The sequence below is a fragment of the Halyomorpha halys genome, unplaced genomic scaffold, assembly GCF_000696795.3.
Source record: "Halyomorpha halys isolate HHAL.00 unplaced genomic scaffold, Hhal_1.1 Scaffold115.1, whole genome shotgun sequence".
NCBI classification, from domain to species: Eukaryota; Metazoa; Arthropoda; class Insecta; order Hemiptera; family Pentatomidae; genus Halyomorpha; species Halyomorpha halys.
The window spans coordinates 317,298-329,997 of record NW_027106332.1 but is presented as its reverse complement, the minus strand read 5'-3'; the positions used below and the strand labels follow the sequence as shown (position 1 = coordinate 329,997).

General features: G+C 30.2%; 2 protein-coding genes across 2 annotated transcripts in view; one reads left to right on the top strand and one right to left on the bottom strand.

Moving 5' to 3' along the window:
• The window catches only part of LOC106677942 (uncharacterized), a 31,410-nt gene extending 23,549 nt beyond the window's left edge, over positions 1-7,861 (top strand). Inside the window, exons 3-4 of the transcript XR_010842656.1 lie at positions 7,467-7,644; positions 7,772-7,861. The gene's annotated coding sequence lies outside the window, so the exon portion shown is untranslated. The remainder of the gene's footprint in view (positions 1-7,466; positions 7,645-7,771) is intronic.
• The window catches only part of LOC106677941 (epidermal growth factor receptor kinase substrate 8), a gene marked incomplete in the record, with an annotated part of 45,650 nt that overhangs the window by 12,983 nt on the left and 19,967 nt on the right, over positions 1-12,700 (bottom strand). The window contains 2 exon segments of the mRNA XM_067044667.1: positions 4,430-4,598; positions 12,042-12,150. Coding sequence (XP_066900768.1) covers positions 4,430-4,598; positions 12,042-12,150 — 278 coding nt within the window.

Here is a 12,700-nt window from a genome sequence, read left to right as displayed (position 1 = left end):
TATGTTTCGCATTGAAGTCACCTCCAGCTAGAAAGCAGGTTCCTAAAGTACAAAAATAGTTTTGAAAAAGTTCTGGTGTAACAGAAAATCGAGGAGGACAATAGACTGCGGAAATGGTGATGTTTTTATTTTGGCATGGAAGTAGGATACTAGCTGCTTGTATATGGGAAGTAGCATATGATGGCAAGGGATGATGCTTAAGACTAGTACGTATTATAACTGCTGCTCCGCCGTGGCTCCTATTATCGGGATGGTCTGTTCGGTAGATTGAATAGTCTCGAATAAAAAGTCGTGAGCGGGTGGTTAGATGTGTTTCTGTAATCAGTGCTATATCAATACGTTTGTCATGTAAGAGTATTTCTAGTTCATTTTTGTGCTGTAAGAGTCCGCTTGTATTCCAAAGCAATATTGAGATGTTGTCTGTTGTCTGTTGTGAAATTTAGTTTTTTAATGACCATATTTAGAGCATAGAGACTGTGTTAGTTGTTGGAGATTGTTTATTATGGCTAAAAGGGGTTGGAATAGGCTCTTTAGCTCAGAATTGAACAATTGAAACAAAATTATTTAAATTGAGAGGCATATCAGTATTGGATGATACCTGAAATGAACGATCCTGAACTCTCATGCCTGAAGACGGTTCTTCTGACGGTCTGGCCTGAGGAAACTGAGTAGTCCAACAAGGTTGAGCAGGTCGCTGAGAAAAACTTGATCTAGGCTCCATCTGATGACATGGAAATATTGGAAAAGCTCGTTGGTCGTCCATCCTTGGAGCTGGAGAAGGCTGAGGTGTCTGAGGTTGATATGCTGGAGATTGACGGGTTTGAGCTCTGATGTTTCTTAGTTCCTTGAAGATCTTGCAACCTTTGTAGTTCGCTGGGTGAGAGCCATCACAGTTGGCGCATTTTGCTGGAGTGTTGCGTGTTTTTCCACACTCACCTGATATGTGGTTTTCCCCACATCTGACACAGCGATAAGGATGACGGCAATAAGTCTTGGTATGGCCAAGTGCTTGACATCGAGTGCACTGGACTACAGCTCGTTTTTTACGAGGTTCTTCAACTTCAATGCGGCAATGAAATATCTTTTTTATATCATAGATAGCCTCTGAATAAGTATCCGGCTCAATGTCTACGAAGAACATTGGAAGTGGTGACTTGTTGTAAGACAAAACGCTAGCTATATTTCTTACTTTATATCCATAGACTTCTAAATCCTCTTTTATGTATTCCTTTGGGATTGAGTGGTGAAGATGTTTAATCACTACCCGTCGTGCTCTTTGATCTGGTAATTGATAAGTCTGAAAATTAGCATTATGGGTTTCCAGAAAATGAACAATAGATCTGTAAGATGATGGTGTGGTAGGATATATTATCACTCATTTCAGCGTAGACTTGAGCTAATATGAGTTAGGTTCGCTGACAGTGTTAACTAACCTAACCATCAACTCACTTTTAAATAATTTTTTTGTATCTTCAACATAAATTAATGGTTTAGATGCTTTGGATCCACCACTAGATTCTTCATCAACAACAACTATCTAGTCTTTAACAAACACAGATGTTTTATTGTCTTCTTTTGTTCCAGATACATTAGTAGCCTAAGGTTTCACATTTCAATTGACCTTCAAATCCACGATATACAATCCCTCAGAAGATTTTCCAAGTATCTCGGGATTATTCTTTACAATTTTCACTTTGTCTTTAGAAAAAGTTACGTATCCACTGTTCTGTGTTATTTTATCCACAACAAATTTCTGCTGAGAACTTCACGTCTTTCAGTTGACTTGTCACTTTTTACACAACCAATTTTGGCTGTCTTGGATGGACAATTTTTAGAATGACCTACCTCAGCATCAATAGGTTGTGCTTGCGACAATATGCTTACACTGTTGGCCATATGTCTCGTGGAACCTGAATCTAAGACCCATTCCATTAATTGTTTACTATATTTTTCAGTAAGGAAAGAAACTGTTGTTTTTACGAAAGAAACAGTCCTGTAGATGGTTTGTTTTTTTTACACACACCTCAAGGTTTTTAGAGAAAGAAAAACATTCCCTCTTGTTAGAAGTAGTCCTTCAATTTGTTTTTACATGAGTTTTAAACGCAACAGGAATGTCTGTTTCTTCAGTAGTATTTGAAGAGCGTCTTTCAAACATTCTTCTCTTTCAGCCATTAATCTTGTTAAATTTGAAAGAATTTTCATATCAGAGCCTGTGCTTTCTCAAGCACATAGAAAATATTTATACTTTTTAAGGAGTGTTGTTAATACTTTGGAAATGATCATATCATCTGATATATCATTGCCTAATGATTTTAATCTGATTGCCAAATTTTCAATTGAGCTTATATGGCTGGCCAGGTCTATCGCAGTCTTAAATTTAAAGTAAAAAAAATTCTTGCAAAAGGTCAAACTTTTGCTGAGAAGTATCTCTCTCGTATATGTTACCTATTTTGACATACATTTGACTTGCATTAGTACAAGTCAAAATATGAGTCAATGCTCTCTGATTTACTGTGGTTACTGTTAAGTTTTGGGCTTCATTTAGTACATACACCTTATAGTCTTAACTTTGCTGGTCTCTGGGAGGCTCAAAATCTTGATAAACAACCCGTTGGCTTTTAAGAAGATGTTTACCTTGAATTTCCACATTTGGAAGTTCTCAGCTCCAGTCAGTGCCTCAATCTGGTGTATTTCATTAAGACTGTTGAAATCCATTTTATATTAATGGTTGCACTTAAATGTTTTTACTTTACAAAGTATTTGAACAGAAAAAAACACTACTGAACTGTTTTCACTGTCTCACTACAAATTTTAATTTCGCAAATTGCAGTAGTAATTTTAATATCGAATGGGCCCATAATCTGTTGAACGCGGGGGTGGTGGACACACAAAATGTTTACTATTCTTACTGTTTTATTAGTTTCGGTCGAATACCATAAAACGTTCTTACTGTAGTGAGAACAAAGAACACAAGCACATAGCAAATCCTTGGCAACTACCAACTCGCAACCGGATTACAGAACGTTACAATCGGCATTTGATCAATAATCGATATATTCACAGTTTGCCACAGAGCAACATGTATACAATAAAAAATGAATTTTTACATCTCACTTTAACAATATATTCCATAAAGTGGAATCTTAAATTGTTACTTAGTGACAACGTAATTCTAAAATTTCTATCTTTTACTATCATTCCTTTTTATTTCTATTTTTATATATCTTGTAAAATATTGCTAACTGAAACTTATTCTCAGTGATGGATCAACAAATAATTTTGTATAAAATTAGCTTTTTTTTTGTCAGTACTGCCCATTACTTTCATCCATAGTAAACCTAGGACTTGCTTTCATTCGACTGACTAGGTTTGGATCAATTATTGTAGCCCAATAAGGTTTGTGGAAGTTTATAAGATAGGATACTTCTATTAGATTTATAATAGACTCAATCCTTTCAATCGTATGACTTGTCACTAGGTATTTCTAAGTGTTTAACCCTACTGAACAAGTTCTCGGACTAACCTGTGAACAGATATTCATCAATACTTCCATTTGATCTTATTTATTTTTTTTCAATACCTTTATAATATTTCTTCAATATCCCACAATGTTCTTTTCAAACTTAATGTCCTTAATTGTGAGTAAAATATCTGTACTTCCAGCTAATAATATTGCTGAAAGGGATTCTTAGTACTTCTCTAAATTCTTCTAGATATCGTCAGATGGAGCATTTTCATTAATAATCATCTTACAATTAATGGTAAAGCCGGGACTGAGAACTGATATCCTCATTCAAGACTGCAACAAGAAGCTGGTCATCGTTTCTAACCACAACTGCCAGCTGATTACATAAAGCTACTACACACTATCTGGATCATTTGATTGCGCGGAGTTGAGTCAGGGTGCTAATAAGCCATCTAATTCTTTCCACACCCTGCCCGAAACCCTTCGTAAAATAATAAAAGATAATTTTTTTACAAGCCACTGCCTTGTCACCAATCAGATAGCAGATTTACCTAGTATTGTTATAGCTCGCTCACCAGAATATGGCAAACAAATATGTTGAACTCTCATGCACAAAGTTGAAATTAACGCCCTCTTCATAGTATTTGATAATTTAAATTAGGGAAAGATGATGAACCTTATCAAATTTTTTTGTATTCACAATTATTTATTAATTATGGTTTTATTTCACATTTTACCAACAAATTTTCACCTTTGTGATAAAATGAAAACAAACATTTCATTGACAGTTAAGGTCAGTATAGTGCAATTCCCTCTCGCGGGCTATCTTTGTCCTCTGCCACATTCTTGTGAGAAAGCCATCATTTTTGTAAATTTCAGTATGTAAATAAAAAAAAAAAAAAACGTAACAAGTTATTACCTGCTACCATTTTTTAAAAATACTATACAAAAAAAAAAGTCTACCTTTCATTGAATCTTTTTTCTTTCAACCATAGTGAAACTTCTTCGGGTGTTGACATCACATCAATTGCAACATGTGACTTCGGTATTACTATTGGTGGTCTTTTTGTTTTTATCGTTAGTAAAGTATCTTTTAATTCGGCTACCATCCGTTCTTGGTCTGAATCTGAAGCTAAAACAATTAAAAATATTTTATTTAATTTTGTTGAGTTTTTTATAAATACAGGTAATAAGAACTTTCATCCCCCTTTTTTATATATATCCACTTGATATGATTTTGTCAGTTGTATAACCTTATCGATAAATATTTCTTAAAATTAGAGCTGAAGGAAAATAATCTCCTTAACCTTCAGGATTCTCTTTATTCTGGAGAATTATATCCCCCAATCCTCAAGAAAAGTAATGAAACTGTTTACGCCCACAAAACAAAACATTATGTGCTGTCTAAACTCACTCCACATTGGCGAGTGAATTCAATCGTACCTGGTTTCTACTTTACCATAACTTTGTACTAAATGTAAAAAACTTTCAGTTCAGGTAGAACCTAATGTTTATTACTGAAATCTATGTACATAACTACTAATTCAAAATAAATTACATAAAAGTACATAACTATAAATAAATGAAATTGAGTGTTTTTTCTTTTTTTATAGTTTTCGTTTAGGAACTGTAATACTTTGATTGTTTTTAACTGGAGTTCTGTAAGGCTAAGATATTTTGAATCATTAGTTGTACTTTTCTTTTAAAGCTTTATTTGCATATGGGTAGTATCATTATGTTGTGTTTTGTTTCCCTTCTTAAAAATTAAATAAAACTATCCATGGTAGAACCCAAGTCGTTTTGTGAATGGCGCGAAAATGAGACCAGTGTAGGGCTTGTATCTTGGAGCACTGGCTAGAATACAGCCAATATTTTGTTGGTAAGTTTTCTAGTATGGTATAGGCCTTGATGGTCCAGTGGCGTAGTGTCCTAGCCTTAATACATAAATGTAATTATTATAGTAATTTAAAAATGAAAATGCTATCATTTGTTCAATTTTATAAATCATAATATAAGGTTTGTTTCAATGGGAGTTTTGACTATTATCAATCTGATGGGAGGTTCCATAAGCAGGATCATCCCACTTGCGTCCACCTATCAGAGTTGGGCAAAAGTTAGCTATAACCAACAACTAAAATCTAAGGCTAAATTAACTGGAGTTACATTGGAAATTAAAAACTAACCGGTTAGTTGTTAGCTGTTTGCTCATACCTAACTCCTGAAACTAAATTAGCTATGATCTAAAATCAGGAACAAACATTTAGTTATGAAGCGTTAGGTCGTAGCTAAAACTGTTATTTAGTTAGTACTATCTTTAGTTTCAACTGAAAAACTAAAAAATAATATTATAATACCAAAATCCAAATACAGGATTTATTTTAACTGTTCTTATATCAGACATATGGCCATGCTTATGTTTTTTTCGGTCAATGGATTAATTTCAGAGGTGCTGAGAATGAAAAAAATAATTGATATTACGATAACGCGCTTGCGCATCGATTAATTTTAACTTTTCGGATTTATAACAAATTGGAGTCCCTTTTTTTTTTTTTTTTGTTTTCGGAGAAGCTCAAAATGAAAATAATATCGATTTTGCGATCTCGCGCTTGCGAATCGATTTATATAAACTTTTAGGATTCCTAACATATTGGGGTCCCTATGTACATTTTCGGGGGGTGCTGAAAATGAAAATAACAGTGATTTTGTGATCTCGCGCTTGTGAATCGATTTATTTTAAATTTTCGGATTTCTAACATATTGGGGTGCCTACATATGTTTTCGGGGATGGTGAAAATGAAAATAAAATCGATATCGTGATCTCGCGCTTGTGAATCAATTTATTTACACTTTTCAGATTTCAAGCATATTGGGGTCACTTTTTATGTTTTCGGAGGCGCTGAAAACGATAATAATATCGATTTTGTGATCTCGCGCTTAACATATATAGAGACCCCAATATACTTAAAATTTGAAAAGTTTAAATAAATCGATTCACAAGCGCGCGATCACAAAATCGATTTTTTATTGTCAGCCCTTCAAAAATATATATAGGGACCCCTATATGCTTGGAATCCGAAGTGTTAAAACAAATCGGTACGCAAGCGGGTGATCCTGAAGTCGATTTCATTTTTATTTTCAGAACGTCAGAAAACATATACAGAGACCCTGGTATGTCAGAAATCCCAAATGTTAAAATAAATCGATATGCAGTCGCGCGATAATAAAATCGATTTTTTTTTCCATTTTTAGAACCCATAGGATATGGGTTATATACAATATATTGGGTAAACAACTAATAGGGTTAAAGAATTAGCTCCCCAAAAAAATTAGAACTAATTTAGTTATTGTCGGTTTGCTACCGCTAAATCTTACAACTAAATTAATTGTTAGTTGTCCATTTCAACTAATTACTAACTTACTTCAAACTAGCTAAAATAGTTCCAATTGTAACACATGGTGAAACTAAAATACTATGGGGAAATAAAAATATATTGTTGATACTAACTTTTTATTATTAGTATTAATTTTATAAATTAAAAAGAATGACCTAATTAGTGGATAATTAACTAACATTGTTTATGTGAAATGAATTAGTTACAAGGAGCACCACTGATCTAATAAGAGTGGCTTATTAAATAAGAATTGGTGATATAATTATAATTGAATATAAATTATAATGAATTTTTAATATTTATAGATCGTGAAGAATTGGATCTAGAGATGAAGAAAAGCCTTGAAAGGCAATGGTTTCTGAATTTATTTTTTAAGTGTGAATAAAAATTAACAAGTTTAAGGAAAATCTGAGTTGAATATTACATTAAACATTCCAAAATTTCAATTATATGTTTGTAATAGTTAATTTTAATTTGTGATATTTTTCTTGTTATGTAAGTAAAATGTGGCTTATTATTAATGAATTTGTGAGATAATTATCAGTGCTCAGTTATATAACATAGTATTCAATTTAAATTAAAATTAATATCTCTATTGATATTTACAGATGACGTGAAATTGGATGTGCAGATGAGAAAATGTCGCAAGACAATGATTTTTGAGTTATGAATGAAAATTAAAACAAAAATCAAAGGAAATTCTGAATGAATATCTCGTTAACATCTTCAATAGATTGGAGATAACAATTATATTTTTGTAATGGTTAATTTAAATTTGCTTGTTATGTAAGTAAAATTTGGTTTTCTAAATATTAATTGTGAAATAATTAATCATTGGTACTAACCAATGATAATTCATATAGAATATTTTATTTAATGTAAATAATTCTATTTTCTTTATTGATATTTGCAGATTGCCTGAAATTGGACACATGTATGAGAAAAAGTCTCAAAGCTCAATATTTTTTGTTATTTTATACTTTTGTTATGAATAAAGTTCTAAAATTCCGAAGAATAACTTAATTAGAAAAACACCCTTATATAACCACATGGGTTGCAAATTTTTCAATTATTTTAAGTAACTTTACTATTTTATTTATTACTTTTTAGTAATTCTCTATTGCAAAGCATTAATAATTTTACAATTTGTGGAACAATTAACTTTTATACTGTTCCTTACGAAACTAAATGTAGTAAAAAAAATTCCACAGATATCTTAGACTTTTATTACACTATACAAGTGCTTTCAAGTTACATTATAAAACTTTCTATTCAATCAGCTATCATAAAACATTCTGTTCAAAGAACTTGAAGTGTAATTTTAGCAACTTTTATACATCTTAATGATATTTGATATAGAGCTAGCTCGACCAGCAGATTAAGTCCTGTTTCCTATGGCAAATGAACCTTGATCATATCCTTATATGGCACACTAAATTTTCTCTTGAAAGAAAATTAATGGGCTTTGTCAGAGTGACAACTGTTTGATGGACAATTCCTGGGTTCAATCAACCCTAAAGAAATAAATGTTCACCATTTATTCCATTTGTTTAGTTGGTATCTCATAATACAGAAACTACAAAAACTAATCATATTTTCTTCACTGTTATAGTTGTTTGGATCTGGTATTTTGATGGATTAAACTAGTAGTACTCTATTAATTTATAAACACTTATTCTTGTTAACGTTCTATGCAGATTTCATACATGATTAAATAAATTTTTGAATAATAATAACAACTTTCAAACTCCAGACATTATTTATTTATCAATTAACTCTAAAGGATTGATTAATTATTGATGTTTTGGACTAAATCATCTATTTCTAAGTTTATCTCTCTAGAACACATATTAACATTAAACTATCACCATATGTTAGCCACCATTATTGTATTATAAATAATTCCATATATTAATCCATTAATTTACAATTTTTTTAAAATACTACTGTACATTGGTAATTAATTAATGTAAGGAAAAATTTAATAACATTATAATGGTAGATAATAGATCGTATGACTATGTTGTAGTGAGAGTAAACTTGAAAATGGATAATTTAGTCCAAAATGTAGATAATCAATTAATTGAACAAAGAATATTTGAAGTTTGATGGTTACCATTTTTAATTAAAATTTAATCATATATGATTGCTGCATTCTACTCCAATGTCTTTTTAATAACTGTGTTTTTAGATAGGCAGCTGCTTTTTGCCTGACATTTAAGGCCTGGGACTCCTACATGTGTTTTTCAAAGTGATTAAATCTAAAGCAGGATTCACAGATAAACCTAGATAAATTATCCGAGAAGGGATTTCAAAAGTGAAGGGAAAAAGACATTTGATTAGTATATATACACCCAATTTTCTTTTCATCAAAGATATTCTGAACAAATAACCACTAATCAATTTTTTTTTTAGGAATAGATAAGGAAATATAATTTCATGTCCCAGGCCTCAGAGCAAAACAGAATTAGGAGAAAAGTGAATATTGAAAGATAGGATATGAAATGTTTCAACATTTTATTCTGGAATGATTTCATTTGCTTAATATGTATTATGATATAAAAATAAATTTATCAGATCAATTATTTCCAGTTAATTAACATAACAAGATTATAATTTTTAAATAACAGAACAATGTATTGAATTAACAGAAACATCAATAGCTACTGGGAAGTTAAAAAAAACATGAGAGGTAGGCAGTCTTCCAAAAACCAAAAAAAAAAAAATAAAAATAAATTACAAAAAGAAATATTATAAATGTGTTCATATGAATGCACTGATATCCAGACTAATAGGCATAAGAAAAAAAATAGTAGTATGTACATCTTTGAGCACATCATGTTTTAATATTTACACTGCAATACTGGTTAAGAAATATATCTATTAAAGGTTTATTAATATCATTATTGTGAAAATATTTTTTTAACTTATTAGAAGTATACAAATCAACAAAGACAAAAACTTTTAAAAATTTACATTAAATAGTTCTCGAATAAGTAAATTAATAAACTAAGAAAACAGCATGTATTCAGAATAAATTATATCTGTCAGTTCAATACATAAAATTTAAAACGGACTATTAAGTTACAATGATTTTATAAAAGGGCATTTAATGCTAAATATGAGAAACCTAAAGTTTAGTCAAAAAAGAGTATTAATTCAATTAATGAAATACGTAATTCTGCATTGAAATTAATAGGGTAATTATAAAATGAGATAATAACACCAACTATGTTACAGATTTTATCATTAGCCCAGCACCTTCCTGGAATAATTTAATAATGTTTCAATATTACTGGAAGCTATAGCTTCATTATTTGTTAAATGAATAACCCCACAATATGTTTATTTTAGGTTATTTTTAAACTACTCCTTTAGGGTCTGCAATGTTTTATTTAATTTTTTATGAGCGAACAAACTAACAAATTAGTTAGCTCATGAATTTTTTATATGATACTAAGATAGATGTGGTTTACATTCCTCCTCAAAGAACCAGTGAGCAGTATTAAAGCTCCTCTATGTTACAGATGCAATAGGGTAGAAAAAGAAAAGGATCATAACATGATAACATGTCATGTAAAAAAATAATGAAGTTGATTTCTCAGGTAAGGTATTACTCGCTTGTTCCTAATAACTAAGAAACTAACAGACAAATCCAAAAAATTATGAAACACTCGAATATTTCTGTTACAACTTAGCACTTAAGTTATAAGTTTGAAATTTTGTTTTTCAAGTATTGGTAGCTTAGTATCACAAATATATAAACTGACAAAATATTTCCTATTTAATATATATTAAATAATAATGCTGTCTCAAGCTTTCCTCTGAATAAACAGATATTAGTTAATTATAAATTGACTTTTAGTAATAATTATTATAATAATATCCATTAAATATGAAATAATACATATATATTTCCATTGAATGGCGGAGTACATATGATTATATTTTACATTATGATGCGTAAAAATAAACAATTTTTTTTTTTTTCATTTTTCACTGTTTACTTTATTATTTATTTTAAAATGATCTATTTTCAGTGAGATTATAGAATTCACAAAAACAAAAACTGATATAAAATATAAAGATTGAAATATTTATACCATCGATGATGAGAAATAAAAAAAATATTTTGATGTATGTCTCTCATGTATCTCTCAACAGATGAAGGAAGATGAATATTTGTAAGTACTTCATTTAATTAAGTAATGAGGTATTGCACGATACACATAACTTTTTAAAACTTATTTTCAAAAATAAAAAAATAAATGATTCATACTTAAAAGATTTAAATAATGCATGGTAAACCACACAGAAACACACACACATACCTACCTACATTTAATACTAGTTATATAAAATCTGTATACAGTAGTTATTATTGAATATATATTACATAAACAACCTGTGAGTGGATATACATTTATTTTATTAGGTGCATTAATTTTAATACTAGGTTATAACTCATTGATATTTATGATAAATAAAAAAATCTAAGCAACCAATTGACTAAAAAAGTTGCTGAAATATTACAAAAAAGTTTAAAAATACATGTATAAATAAACATATTAAAGCTAATCGATAAAATGGACACCCATAGTCAAGGATAGCTTACAAAACAAAACAACAATGTCAATTATTTAATACAATTACAAAACTGGGATAACAATCTAAAATAATTAGAGAAACAATACAATAAAAGGTGATGTAAACTGTATGGAATATACAATTAAATCATACATTACATCTAATTATTAAAAATTTTGGAACAGAAACACTCAAAATTGCACTTAACAAAACAAAAAGTTTACATAAACTTTATGACAAACACAATAACACTGATTTAAGAAAACATTCATAAATTACAAAAACAGAAGCACGTAAAAATAATAACATATACAAAAATTAATAATCACTTTTTTATTTCTGAAAATCTTCATATATTAAGTTTTTTTAAATAAAAATTTAATATGGCAATTTAATATTTATAATTAAAAAAAGTGATCATGTATTATAAATTAAGAAATGATATAAACATAACATACACAATATCTTTACAACTCAGCTGCATTTAACTAATATACAACAAAAATAAAGTGGATTCTTAGGATAGTAAAACAAACAGATTGCAAGCAACAACATAATTATCGATGTTCAAAAGTATCTGAACTCCCCCATCTTACCAAGTCTTTCTTTTCGAACCCATTCAGCTGGTGCAGGTTGTACAAGATTTGTAGGTGCTGGTGGAGGGGCAGGGATTCCTCCACTATTTGAACGCCCTCCTCGATCCTCCTCACAACATACACCAATTAAATAGTTACTTGAATGAAATAATACAAAATAGATCCTCCTCACAACATACACCAATTAAATGGTTACTTGTATGAAATAATACAAAACAAACAGAATAATTGGCTAAATTTATTGGTTTATTATTAAATATAAATATCTTCTCAAATGTGCAGCATAAATGTTCATCATGAGGCTATGGTAACCGAGTATGTTAAGAATCCAACTTAGCACAATCATAACAGGTGTGGGACCAGTTGAATTCCAGCCTGGATCGATGTTGTTGGTTTCTTACACTTTCTACAGTTGGTAAAACCCACATAAACCCTTTTGATCCTAATGGTGATGAAGTGGAGGAGGGTTTCTCAGCTATTTTAGACTTAAACACACTTGAAACCCTCATCTTATTCAACCTAGCACAACACAAAGAACTTGTTTTGATATCGGTATACCTTGAAGGGTAAAAGAATAACAGCACAATTATTTTGAAATAGTTTGTTCTAACTTATACTTTTTCTTATGAACTTTTTTGAAACAGATAATACCAGAACCT